Here is a 15,116-nt window from a genome sequence, read left to right as displayed (position 1 = left end):
GAACATTGTGCTTGTGCCCATGGAGTTACCTAGGAGTCAGCACTAATTGGCTAAAATGCAAGTCTGTCAAAAGAACTGAAATAAGAGGGGCAGTGTGCAGAGGCTTAGATACAAGGTAATCACAGAGGTAAAAAGTATATTAATATAACTGTGTTGGTTATGCAAAACTGGGGAATGGGTAATAAAGGGATTATCTGGACTATTTGAGATACAGCGTCAGGAACATTTCTTACTGATGACCTGAAACACTTCCTATTGTTTAAAAGGACACTAAACCCTAATTTTTTGTTTCATGATTCAGATAGAGCATGCAATTTTAAGTAACTTTCTAATTTACTTCTATTATAAATTTGTATTCATTCTCTAGCTATCTTTATTTGAAAAGGAAGGCATCTAAGCTAAGGAGCCAGACAATTTTTGGTTCAGAACATGAATCGCTTCCAGATGCTTTCATGTTATTGCAGTAATGCCTTGATATTGAGGCATCCTGCAATAACCTTTTTTAGGCAACCGATGCAGAGAGAGCCTCTCTGTGGCCCTCTCTGCATCAGCCAGCAATGGTGCCGAGTGTTGGTTGGTGGGAGCAAAAGCAGGGAAGCGGGTGGGCAGCCCATCGTTGGTGGATATCCAAATCATGTCTCCTCTGTTTCCTTTAGCGCGCATTCGTGCAAGCTACATTCAGTGAAAGAAAATTGAAAAATGGTCTGGTCACTAAGGGGTTAAGGTGTAAATTTAACATTTTCACCTTTACTGTACAAAAACGTCTTTATCCCCTCATGGCGATTTTTCTGTTTAAAGGGACAGTCAACTAAAAATGTTTTATTGTTTTAAAAGATAGATAATCCCTTTATTACCCGTTCCCCAGTTTTGTACAGAAAACATGGTTACATTAATAACCTTTTTACCTCTGTGATTACCTTGTTTCTAAGCATCTTCTATCTGCCCCCTGATCACAAGACTTTATCTATTGACTTGCATTTGCCAATTAGTGCGGTGTCAGCACAATGTTATCTATATAGCTCACATGAACTAGCTTCCCCTGATGGGAAAAGCAAATACAAAAGCATGTGATCATGGGGCTGCATTTAGGGACTTAAAAACAGACAGAAATGTAGAGGTTTAAAGTTAGAAAGTATTAATATAACCATGTTTTTGTGCAAAGCTGAGAAATGGGTAGTAAAGGCATTATCTTGCTTTTTAAACAATAACATTTTTTGTGTTTACTGTCACTTTAATCTTAAGACTTCTCCCGAGTACCATTTCCAGCCCATTCTTTTGAAACACCACGATCCGATATGATTTGCACTAGCTCTCCTTTAATTTGAGGGCTACTGTCTTATCTTATTCTTATATTTATTTAACGGATTAATGCATTTGAGAACACTGATGTCTTTAGTATCGTTTCAGTCTGACACACTCACAGTCACTATGTGTTTTGAAGGAAGGGGGTGTGACCGTTCTGTCAGGAAGGTGTTAAGAAATTTAGCACGCTAAGCACGCCCATCTCTCCGGCACGTGACCCAGAGGGGGCACAACAACAAGTGTTAACCAATCATAGAGAAGGTCTTGGCCACGTGCCAGCTCGCCGGGAATGGGGACTGCGTTGTTGATGTCTGCGCTCAGCCAATAAAAAGCAGACAATGCGGTATGTGGGCGTGGCCAAGGGTAAGGCAGAGGTAGGCGTGACCGGTGTGTGCTGTGGCAGTGTGGGCGGGACCCCGGTGTGCGCTTTCCGCTGGTCGGTGTTTTTATGCTCTGCCCCTCTCCGTTCCGGAATATGGCGGCGACAACCGGAGGAGTACGGAACAGAGGACAGGAACCGGTAACTGAGGGAAATGAGCTGGGGGTGTGACAGGGAGTGAGGACATGCACCGATACCCCTTATAAGAGCACATTCTCCATTTTAGGCATAGTATACCCCATATAAAACCGATTATTTCTTACGGATCTCAGTGTATGACCTACCCCATGTTACTCTACATGAAACAAATGACTTGCGCCTTGTACTTCACCCCCTCAGCTGTTAGGGACCCTGACCTCTGGAGTAAGGGTGTAGCTGTCTATTGGTTAGTCTTAGATCAGGCAAAAAAAAAAACCACTAAAATATTTGTAGTTTAGTGTATTGGTTTTCTAAACATGGCCAGTAGCTGTAAGTGGCCTATGCAACCACTCCCCCCCAAGAACCAGTGAACCAGCTACCCTAAAGCTCATAGCCTACTCCAGGATCGGGACACAGCGTATGCTGAGATGTGCACAGAAAAAGTAACAGTGAAAACACTCATCCATCTCATACAAATGCAGAAGATAGTATTACATGTAAAATTGACATGTTTGTTTATTTTAGTGGCTGTCATAGCCATTTTCAAGTTCATATGCTGTTTTAAATGCACAGCTTTTAATTGTAATTTTCACATTCACAACTTTCTGATGTTAAACTATTTGCAATTAGTCAGTCCCCCTCCTTGGGAATCAATAAAAAAATGTGTACTGTGTTTTTTTCTAAGGTGTCCGTGCCCTACTGTGAAACTGGAGCTGCAAAGGAACTGAACACACAGAGTGGGATGATCCATGACAGACAACAAAATAATCAGAATCCACCTCACCTAAAGTACTTGGTCCCACAGACTCAACCTGTCACCAGCCACAAGTCACCTGTGCAGTCATCTTGTGTCATTCCAGTCCCCAAACGCAGGTTAGAAAACACTTTCTGATATTTAAGTGATATGGTAGATTCTATTATTTGTTTATTTTTTTTTAAGACTCTCCTCTCACACAGTTCTCCTATAGTGTTTTGTAGATGAGATCTGATTGTTTTCCAAACAAAAAAGAATCTGCCTTATACAGTGAACTATTTGGTTGGTAATGTTGATATTTTATTGTGTTGGCAGCAAGTGAGCAGGTCATTTGGAATCTGGAGGACTCTGATTATTAGCTGTGATGGGTGCTTCATGAATAAAATGTTGACATTACAGATGGTGACATTATGTAGTCACTGATTGCCTTTAGATTTTTTTTCATGTACAACATAATGATAAAATATTTAGACAGGCATACAAGTGCAGAAAATACAAATGTTCTGTGAGCCAATGACAAGAGGCATATGTGTGACTGTGTAGCCACCAATTCACAACTACACAGATTACTGCAGGTCTGAGCAGAAACTGCTAATAAGTTGTGCGACTAGCATTGCTGATTGGATCCGCGGCGGTTTTCACTCAGGATTAACAGTGCTCTGCAGGTGCTGAGTGGTACTTCTACTCTGTATTTAACTAGTTAGAGCATATCATTTTTAGACTATTATGGTCCTTTAAACTTTCATGATTCAGAAAGAGTAGTGTGATTTTTAAACCCCTTTCCAATTTACTTCTATCTAATTTGTTTTGTTCTTTTTGTGTCCTTAGTTGAAAATCATACATAGGAAGGCTCAGGAGCTAGCTGCTGATTGATGGCTGCACATATATGCCTCTTGTATCTGGCTCACCTCATGTTCAGCTAGCTCCCAGTTGTGCATTGATGTTTCTTCAACAAAGTATACCAAGAGAATTAAGCAAAGTTGATAATATAAGTAAATTAGAAAGTTGTTTAAAATGAAATGCTCTATTGGAATCATGAAAAAAATAATTGGTTTTATGTCCCTTTTAAAGTGCATTCTCAATTTACCTAATAATAAAACCGTTTTTTTTTTTTCTTTGAATTTTGTTTAATAAAAAGTTAAAACTAAAGTTTGCATTACACATTTGAACTATGAAACCTGAACAAAAATGATATATAATTATCTAAATGTTAATTCAGATTCTTATTTACAAATATTCCTTTATGATTGCAGTGGTCTGGTATATTTTGGTTTTATAAAGGTGTTTTATGAAGATGTTCAAAATAAAACCTGCTTGAAAAGCCTGTAATTTGTCTGTTTTTCTTATAGTTTTTCTTGTGATTATCTAGGTTTTATGGTTTTCTAATTCAAGATGGGTTTTCTCCTTTAATTAGTGGATCTTAATATTGATTGGAATTGCTTTGGAATCAATATTAAAAGATAACCGCTAAAGCTGTAGCTATACATTGTTTTCATGTACAAATTCAAACTGAATAGAATGAAGCCCTTCAATTGCTAAGGATTCAGTAGAATTAAATGTGGGTAGTTAGAGATGTTTATAGTGAGTAATAATTGGATGAAGAAAAGGCTTTAGTAGAGAGAGGTCCATTTGCACCCAAAAGCAAGTCAGGCAGCCCTGTTGGTGGTGTTTGCCCGACAAATTAAATGGACAGTAAAATTAAACTTAAATGGATTGGATAGAGTACAACATTTTTATTTTTTTTATTTTTTTTTAAATGGTTTTTATTGAGGTTCAGTTCAAAGTTTACAAAGAATAAACATCAATATATATGAAACAATGCAGCAATAAATGGTTACATGACTGTCATCTGACACATATCAAGATAGAGAAGTGTATATAATACGTGAATTTATGACTTTTACCTTCTTTATATATGAAAATAATTGCCATACAAACTGTATACCAACTTCATGGTTTATGAGGTCACTCTTGGACCCCCAGACTATATACATACTATGTCGTTATAGCTGGTTAGCTGAAACAAAGAAAGACCACTCATGGGTCTCAACTGATGTAACCTCTTTTTGTTTTTTATATGTATAGAATAGATAACATTATATAACAATCACAATATCATATGAGATTATTCATAAGACCAACAATTTATATAACAACCTTTTATACTTATCAAGAAAGGGTTTCTAGGGGATATATTTTCCCATGCTTACCAAGTAAGCCGACGGTATTGGGGGGGAAAGTGGGTTTACTCAATGATATACACTTAGGAGTATAATTTAATATATATAGAATATTAAATGGTCCGTGAGTCTACCTTCATAAAACGTATTGGTCACACGCGGTTAGTGGAAACAGTACTCAAAGTGCTTATGAGAATAAAGTGAAACCTCATCTTAACTAAGGTTGAGTGGTGAAATCATGCTCTAAGGTGTCATAGTGTTCTATGTTTCTTTTTAGAGTTAACTAACTATAACTTATATGTACCCCTTTGATTATAACAACATACCATCTTAGATTAATTTGTTAGGTATATTATATTTAGTGTTAAAGCACTCTTATATGAAAGCACCACAAAAACAGTATGTCCATTCAGACTGGGTAAAATATAGCGATAATACTGCTAATATAGACCTGAGAACACTAAAATGCTATTATTTATCTAGATATGGGTGGGTTAGGAGACAATATGCCTCTATGTATCCAACATATCTCAAAATATAGCTATGTCAGTAGACATATATAGTAAAATAGCCAGGTCACCTCGGCCGCAGGTAACCCAGCCAAACATGTAAAAGATATTAATACTGTCTCAAATCTAACCCCATTATACTTAGATAGTGGCTCAAGCATTAGTATCAACCTAAAGCTGTAAAATTTTTCCCCTTAACCCTTTCGTGACAGGGTTAAAGTGCCTACATCGGAACAACTGTTCCGATGTAGACAAATTGAAACTACGCGATCGTGCATACGATCGCGAGATTTCAATTATTGGATCGCATCTGGGGGGCGTCCCTACAATCCTAGGAACGCCCTCCAGACCGCGATTAAATCCCTGAAGCACAGAAGGCTTCAGGACAGCCGTTAGTTATGACGTTCCATTCCGTCATAACGGCTTTAAAGCCCAGTCTAATTATGACGGAATGGAACGGCATAACGGCTTTAAAAGGTTAATTATAACCTAAAAGTGTCTAATGTGTATATATAGAAACATGTCTCTCATAGATTAAAAGTCTGGTACCAAGGGGGAGAACTGTGCAGCGCTATATATTTTAGATTTCACGTATTAAAAGAAAAATCCAAAGGTAGGAACTGAACCCTGGGCTAAAATAGACATTCTGTTAGGTAGAAATAAACAAAGTATACTATAGTTAGCATTTTGTCAACGTTATTTGCATACACTTGTGGTATAGAGGGTTAGACCTATGTAGGCCTGTAAAAAACCATGTCCCTGGATTAATATAAAACACATCTTAGTTTAGTTGTATAAGGAGCAAACCTATTATAATTACAGTTAACATTTTCTCAGTGTGACTTATATAATCTTGTTATGTAACTGCATATCACAAAAATAAGCGACTGAAAACAATGGATAACTCGTCGTTTCGAGTTAACTATTATCTATTAAACTAATGTCTCTAAACAAAGTCAAGGAACCTCTCATGCTTAGATCGGTTAGCCTACTCCACATCTTTGTTTGTGGCACTGTGATAGTTTATCTTCAATTCTACGGAAGACCTCTTGCTGTAGTTCAGCTGCCCATGGATATATCCCTAAAACAATATACAACCATATGCTTGAAGTCTTCACAATTCGCAAGTCATAATCTGTCATTACCCAGCTTCTATAAACATCTGGGCTCCTCAGTAACTGCAATGATGAGTCTTTCCGGGAAGGTTTACTCTGCCTTTTCAGATCCGTTATGAAGGCCGGTTCTGCTGTCGTTAATATGGGCAAAACAACTGATACATTGGTATTGTCCGTAGCTATAGCCAATTTCCCTTTTGGCTCGTAACTAGAAGCAACCGGTAGTTTGGGGTTCTGACATGGAGGACAGAAGTGTCACAAGATCTTTTCTAAAATCTTCAAAACATGCAGATAACTGGACCTGTAAGCTATTGTCCCATTTCTCCATTGTCGGTAGTATAGCCGAAGCAGTGCCGCTGGGAACCGAATCCATTATGGTCTAGGTGGAGCGATGAATTGTTTTCAGGGTCGTAGAATCTCTGACTTAAAGCACAGCATATATGTCGAATAGCTAGGTAAAATGGCGTCGGTCAAAGTGTTGCATCCACTTCCATCTATGATTTCACTCTTCACGGTTCTTCTCACAGATTATCTCCTCCATACCCAATACCAACGAGTCTATAAACTTAAAACTCACTTTTAAAGACAAATTTAGGCAATATCTATAGCTTGGTATATTCCGTTTGATCACTTTTCACAGAGAGCGACGGACCTGCACGTCTGCTCTTGCTGCTGGCTCCATAGTTCCTAGAGTACAACATTTAAAACAACTTTCTAATTGAGTTAAACGGCCAGTAAACCTAGAAAATAATGTTATATAATTCTGCACATAGTGCAGAATTATATAACATTATATTAGTGCTAGCTTCATGCAACATAATACAGGTGAAATTTTTATTAAAAAAGAGGGTTTTTCAGACCCGCCCTCTGTGCTCTACTGAGCAGGTCTGTTTTTTTCACTGAGCGCATCTGGCCAGCTGTCTAGTCACAGCCCGGCCCGCTTGCACTATTACACTCAATGTAGCTAGCTCCTGCTCTGTCTGACAGCGGGAGCGAGCTGCATTGAGTGTAATGGCGCAGTCGGGCCGGGCTGTGACTAGACAGCTGGCCAGATGCTCTCAGAGGGAAAACCAGACCTGCTCAGTAGAGCACAGAGGGCGGGTCTGAAAAACTTTTTTTTTTTTTTATAAAAATTCAAGCGGCAATATTATGTTGCATAAAGCTAGCACTAATATAATGTTATATAATTCTGCACTATTTGCAGAATTATATAACATTATTTTCTAAGTTTACTGGCCCTTTAAATTATCTATTTTGCTTAGGTCTCTTGGTATTCTTTTCTAGGTGACCTTAGGAGCGTGCATATGTCTTTTAGTCATCTGGCACCAGTGTTTGTAACATTATTTATAGCAATATTATAGACTTCCATAGACACGTGCACTCTCCTAAGCTCCTATCAGCCTACTTAGGTTTACTCTAAACAAAGGATATCAAGAGAACAACATAGTAGAAGTAAATTGGAAAGTTGTTTAAAACTGCATTCCCTATCTAAATCAATTGACTTTACTGTCTTATAGTCAATAATTGGTCTAGTTTTACCCCCATCTGTTTTTTATGATTTATATACAGGGGTGCATTTGCAGTTCTTTATTGTGGTGCTTATTGTGTTATGTAAGTACAACATTAAAAGTAGGTATCTGCTTAAATGTTTCTGTGACACAGTCCTATATTCTTAGCTCTTTGCTGGGCTGTTCTATTTTTAACCTTATCCTGGCAATAATCACTAATTCCATATTAGTTAATAATGGAGATAGTGGGTTTAATATTAAAATGCCATTTGTGTATTATAACCCCAGTAATGCTTTTGTTTTTTAAGGTGTCCCAATGTGTACTTAATAGTAATTAAAATGACAGTAAAGTTGCAATTATTTATAATTCAAATAGAGCGTGTATTGTTAAACAATTTTACAATTTGCTTCTAATATCTAATTAGCTTCCATCTTCTAATTTGCTTCATTCTATTGGTATCCTAGTTGTGATTTGGTGGTTGCACCCAGGTGCATTTTGTCATTGGCTCACCCAATGTGTTCAGCTAGCCTATCAGTATTGCTCTGCTACTCCTTCAGCAAAGGATATCAAGAGAATGAAGTAAATGTAATAACGGAAGTAAACCGGAAAGTTGTTTAATATTGTATGCTGTATATGAATCATGAAAGAAAATGTGGATTTCATGTCTCTTTAAATGTATTACAAATACACCATGAAAAGTCTGTTTAAGAATATTACCACTGCTATAATTAAGATATATGAAACAATTTTTCTTCGTTCTCTTGCTATCTTTATTTAAAAAGCAGGAATGTGATGCATAGGAGCCGCCCCATTTTTGGTTGAGAACCTGGGTTATGCTTGCTTATTGGTGGGTAAATGAAAGCCTCCAATAAGCAAGGGCTATCCATGGTGCTGAACCTAAAATGGACTAGTTGCTAAGATTTACATTCCTGCTTTTAAAATAAAGATAACAATAGAATGAAGAAAAATTGACAATAGGAGCAAATTAGTAAGTTGCCTAAAAATTAATTCTCTATCTAAATCATGAAAGAAAAAAAATTGGGTTCAGTGTCCCTTTAAGTGGGGTGTGTGTATAATGAACACACAAGCTCAGAAATCAAGAAGTTAAAGGGACATTTTTCGTTTTCTTGCTATAAAACATCGGCCAAATGTAAACATTTTCATAAGAATTATACCTTCTTGTTTGCTGCAATTGTTTTTCAGTAGCCAAACTCCACCCACCACTTAACTTATTTAGAGGAGCCTATTTGGGCAGGTTACTGGATTAGTCAAGGATAGTCATGGTCATTATGTTAGCAAAAACTGTATTGTTATGCAGCTTGACGAGGCTAATTAGGGACATATATGTACCAGGGTTAGCCTTGTGAACTCTGCACTGTGCATTTTCAGTTCTGAGACATAGAAAATTCACTATTTAAAATTGGTTACGATAAAAGGAGGTAAAATAAATAGTTTCAGTTATTTTACTACACAATTAAATATTTTATATTACAATCTGAAGGTGTTTGCTGTCCGTTTTAAAGCAGCAGCGATTTATCCCCTTGGTTGCCTAAAAGACCCACATGCGCACATACACACCCCTGCAAATGGGCTAAAGCTATATTTAAAGTCGGCTTCAGAGCAGCGATCCTCTACTGGTTCCAAGCTGAACACATCTGGTGAGCGAATGACTAGATCCGTATGTGTGTAGCCACCAGTCACTAGCTCCCAGTAGTGCATTGCTTAATATAAGTAAACTGTAAAGTTTCTATAAATTGCGCGCTATCTCTGAACACTTTAAAATTTAATTTCCTATAAAATGAACATATTTTGCTGTTGCTGCGATCTCTGTTAAGGAATAGGATGAGAAACATTTTTATTTTTTCTCTTATTGTGGATAATCAATGTCCGTTGGCTACAGATTGTTATATTACTTTCCTGCCTATGCCCTATGTGTTTTTAGTGTTTTTTTTACAGTGCCTATTCTTGCCTTTGGGGTATAATGCTTATTTAGGTATTATGTCTTTAACATTTGTGATATTTATTGAAATATGATTTGACATATGATGTAACTTTAATTCTATCTCCCAGTTGGAATGCTGTTTTTTCTTTTTAAAGAGTGGTGCTTGCTTCATTTTAGTTGTTATTAATCTGACATGTTTGTACACATCTGAGGTTGTTCCTGATCAGCATGGAGCAATGTTTGATGTGTTTTCCCGCTAACAGTGCAGCTTAAAGAGGTAGAAAGGTCAAAAATGAAATGTGCATTGCAATGTGAAATAGAAGCTTTTTTGCAATATATTTCCATTATCAAAAATGATTCTAATAGAAATTATTACTGTTTTTCTGTGGCATACGCACATATCCTGTGAAGGCCGGGCGCCAGTATTCAAACACCTCACCTTCTTAGAGAGTCAGTGGTGGCTTATAGGGGTTGACACATCTGTTTAAAATTTAGGAGCCAGTAAGAATATTTAGGAGTCGGAAAAACTTTTAGGAGCCAAACAGTGGTATTTCCCCAGAGACAGAACTTTTTTTCACTTTCTGCGATGAAAATTTTTTAGTGAAAATTTTTCTTCAGGTCATTTTTAAATAAAATAAAATTGTAAATTTGTCAGTTACACTAAAGCACCAGATCAATTGCAATGTGTTGGTTAACTGGAGAATAAAGCAATATTTAAAGTTGTATAATCTAGTGCAGTAGTTGAAAATTGCATTGCAAATTAGCTGCAGACATAAAAAGTAATTGTAAAATGTCTCTTGAATGAATTTGTTTCCTTTTCTCTTAGTCTAACATAGAAATGTAGTAATTAAAAAGGTGCATTGCTCATACAAACATCTTACATTCAGAGGAAAACAGTTTGCAGACTGTGCAAAGCTAGGGAACGAGCTTGCAAAAATCTCAGAGCCAGACAACAATCAATGCACTACTGCATATTTGACTGTTGTCTTCAAACAGCACTTTGTTCTGGATGCACTGTGTTAATGAAAACTTATACAATGCAGCCAGAGAACAGCTCTGTTTAAGTGCTAACAGTTGCTGTTCTTTCTGCAGACATGCTGCATTTTCTGCAATGACATCTCACATCACTCTATGTTCTGCCTTGGGGGGTATTTCTATATAGATATATGGAGAATAACCCAAAAAGTTAGGAGCCAGGAGTACATTTCTAGGAGCCAGTGACTCCCTGGCTCCTGGGTTTGTTGAGCCCTGGCTTATATGACACAAATGATGTCTTCTCAGAAGCAATACACACCATCTTCAGCTCCCTGAGCTTAAATACTGGTGCATAGGTGCGTTTGTCGCAGAAAAACAGTAATACATTTTATTAGAAGCATTTTTGCTAATGGAAGTATGTTGCAAAAATGCTTCTATATCACTTTGCAATGCACCCATTCACATTTAATATTTAACCTGTCTATCCCTTTAAAGCAACTGTATAGTCAAAACTAAACAAATGGATTGGAAGGAGCTTTCCAATTTACTTCTATTATCAATTTTGCTTAGTTCTATTTGTATCCTTTGGTAAAGAGTAACCCTAGGTGAGCTCAGGAGAGTGCATGTGTCTTTAGCCATCTTGGAGCAGTGTTTGCAACAATGTTTTTAGTAGTGTAATATACATAGTTGTGAACACTGCTGCCATAAAATAATGAATACACGTGTACAGTCCTAAGCACCCATCATCCCACCTACGAAGGATACCGAGATAAAAAAGCAAATCTCATAATAGAAGTAAAATGGTAAGTTGTTGAAAATAAATCCTGTAACTTTAGTGACAGGAAGCAATTAGTATAATGCCTTTCCTTCTTATGTAGGATAGCTTTTTTTTTTTTTTTTTTCTTGTCACAATATTTGCATAGACTTCTGCTGTATGGGCAATGAAGCATGAGTGTCTTTCTATTTTAATTGTGTCCGATAGTCTGCTTGTTTCACCTTTAGAATTGTGTAGTACAACGCTTTATCTCCATATCTACTGTGTATATCTTGTTCTCTATAGCTCTGATAACATCTTCTTATAACATCTGTGCCTTATTAGAATGTTGTGGCTGCAGTATGTTATGTTTAATTCTTGCATAATACATCTGTAGCACTACATTACAGCAGCAAAGATGGATGCCTTAGCTGGCATGTTTTTGGCTTTTCTGATCTGACTATGTCAGTCTGTCCGTTTACATGATCGAATAATTCTTGATGTGTGCACTAACTGTGGGATTTGTGTTTACTAGTACAGGGCTTGACAAATGCCAGCACCAGGTCAATATGGCGACTTTGAAATTTGACATGGCACCTAGCAATATATCACCCAAAGGAATAGTTTTTTCTTGCCTTTATCTTTAAAATGTTTAGCACTGAGCTCTGGGCCTTTGACCCACCATATGTTGCTTTCATCCCATCCATATAGAGTCCCTATAGAGCAGAATTACAGTTAGGAGAGCATATGCATACATCTGCTGATTACCACCAACTGTGTTCTGCTCATGAGCTGTAATGTGCTGCAGTTCTCAAGTGGGACTTTAGCTTTAAAGTGATAGTAAAGAATATCCAGCAGAAAATCATGTATTTAAACCAATGTAAATAAAGAATGTATTTTTTTTAAGCCTGCATTAATGCATATTTGAATTCTGTATTCTTAGTTTCTAACTCCATTCGACTGCTCTCTTCAAAATGCATTTTTTTCGTGTCCCTGTTACTAATAATCGGGAGCTGTGCCGTACGTCCAATTCATTAACATGGTTGCATGCTCCTGGTATTGTAAGACAAACTGCACATGTGTAGTTCATTGGCATGGTTAGTCAGTGCATGTGGAAACGCTCAGGAAAACAGTGAATCAGCTAGTTTACAGCGATATACTATTTACTGATGCCGTGTAAAGGCTCCATGGTGTGCGTGGATTTTGAATTGCTTTTGGTTTGGAATGAGTGTATTGGGTATGTGTTTTATTGTGTGACACCGTATATTTAGTTTTTAGCCTTCCTACACTATATTTTTTTTTAATCTTTTCATTATTATTTTTATCAGTAGATATGAGTTATTAAAAACACTATATGCACATCACAAATACATATAACCATAAAGATAAAAAGACATGTACAATATGAAATAGTTTGTTGGACAATTAAGGTTTGTTCTTGCCACGTGGTAAATGAGTCTCTTTCTGGCCATTCTCCTAGTAAACATTGAATAGCAATAGCCTAGCTTATTCACTGTTTACTACAGAGTTTATAGTTGCAAACATGGGATTAGCAGAAACAGGGAAAGTGACCATTGGGAGGGTAATAATAGAGATGGTAAGGTAAGGGGAGAGAGGGACAAGATCAGGTATCCTTTGTTGAAGACATTGCAATGCACATGGGTGACCCAATCTCACAAGACATCTATGTGCAGGTACTGAGACTATTTAGATATTCTTTTCAACAAAGGATAGCAAGAGAATGACGCACATTAGATAATAGAAGTAAATTGGAAAGTTCTTTGAAAATGCATGCTCTTTCTAAATCATGTAATAAAAATTTTGGGTTTTATGTCCCTTTAATTTAAAATACTTGTTTTAATAGCACATTCTTTGTTATAACTTTAAAGTGAAGGCAAACTTTGATGAATGAAAGCCCGTTTTTTAAAAATACTATTAAAAACAGGGGCACTTTCATTCATCAAAGTTTAGAAAGCAGTTGTTTTGATTAAAAACTTACCTTTGTTTTTTTTTCACAGCCAGAGCAGCTTCCTCCACCCGGAGATCCCCTCTTCACACGTCATCAATGACTAATCCGGCTTCCTCCAATCACGGCCTGGCCTCAGGCAATGACTACCCTGGGGGGGAAAGCCATGATTGGAGGAAGCTGGATTAGTCATTGATGACGTGTGAAGAGAGGATCTCTGGGTGGGGGAAGCTGCTCTGGCTGTGAAAAAAACAAAGGTATTTTTTTTTTTTTTTTTTTTATCAAAAGGCTGCTTTCTAAACTTTGATTAATGAAAATGTCCCTGTTTTTAATAGTATTTTTAAAAAACGGGCTTTCATTCATCAAAGTTTACCTTCACTTTAAGCACAAAACTTTCAGTAGTTGCTCTTTATTTGCCACAAATGTTTGGGACTCTAAATAATGAGAGGTATTTTTAGGAAGTGTGTTTTTCAGAAAGCAGCATGTGTGAGTATATGAAACATAAATGTGATTGTATTATTGGATTTTCAGATGATTATTTTGCACTCAATTTCAGGTTTCAGTAGAAACACTGAATATCAGCAGTGGTTTATCCTGGGATCTATTCCTAAATAACCAAACAAACTTGTGTACGTCTTTTAGCACAGATCACAATTTCATCCTGGTTTTTTTTTGGGCAAAATATCTGTATTCTTTATGTAATAATAAGGATGCTGTCACCACTGTGAGACTCTAAGGAGACAAGAGGTTAGGAGGGGTTAATAACTCCCTAACCAATATCACTAGTGTTCAACACAGGGTTGACTGCGCCAGCCTCTGCCTCCAATTTGCTACACACAGCACTACTTGTTCAGCTGTGACAGTGGGAGATTGAAGGCATGAATGGGTTAAAAGCACAGGTCTTCAGCTTACAGTATTCCAATTCCTTACCAGGGCTTACATGCTACCCAAAATAACACACAAATCCTACCTACACCACCCAAAACTCAATGTTCACAAATATTTACTTCTGCTACCAGCTTGCCATAAACAGAGCTACTTGCCAAGCTGTGGCAACAGGGAGAGTGTGGGCATTAAATGGTTAATCTAACAGGGTCTCCATGTGCCTTATACCAATTCCTTACCATGGCATAAGAGCCAACCCACATTAATCCCCAAACTCCTACCTACATTTCCCCAAAAAGCACTCACTGGTCTGGCGACATCTGTGACAACAAGAAAAACTTTTATTCAAGTGTAACGTTTCGGGACAAAACCAGTCCCTTTCTCTGACAAATAAACAGTGCAAACATACGGCCTTTTAACCAGTGCTTTTTTTCACAAACTTTATATTACCCACAAAGCACCCTGGCAGTTGTCTAAGGATAGTGGGAGTGCATACACACCATTGGATATATATATATATATATATATATATTTGCATCATTTAATTTACAGAACATGCCCACAACTTTGAAGATGTTGGTGTTTTTTATTGTGAAGCAAACAACAAATAGGACAAAATAACAGAAAAAGTCAATGTGCATAACTATTCACCCCTCCCCCTAAAGGCAATACTTTGTAGAGCCAACTTTTGCGGCAATCACACCTCCC

The 15,116-nt window shown here is 37.2% G+C and overlaps 1 protein-coding gene across 1 annotated transcript in view; it reads left to right on the top strand.

Moving 5' to 3' along the window:
- Positions 1 to 1,692: 1,692 nt before the first annotated feature.
- Positions 1,693 to 15,116, top strand: part of SLC2A4RG (SLC2A4 regulator) — a 273,776-nt gene continuing 260,352 nt past the window's right edge. Inside the window, exons 1-2 of the mRNA XM_053711990.1 lie at positions 1,693 to 1,822; positions 2,505 to 2,692. Of these exons, the coding sequence (XP_053567965.1) occupies positions 1,751 to 1,822; positions 2,505 to 2,692 (260 nt within the window). The 5' untranslated portion in view covers positions 1,693 to 1,750. The remainder of the gene's footprint in view (positions 1,823 to 2,504; positions 2,693 to 15,116) is intronic.

This window comes from Bombina bombina, chromosome 1, assembly GCF_027579735.1.
Source record: "Bombina bombina isolate aBomBom1 chromosome 1, aBomBom1.pri, whole genome shotgun sequence".
Lineage (NCBI taxonomy): Eukaryota > Metazoa > Chordata > Amphibia > Anura > Bombinatoridae > Bombina > Bombina bombina.
The sequence above is the reverse complement of the archived record's forward strand: the minus strand, read 5'-3'. Positions and strand labels throughout refer to the sequence as shown.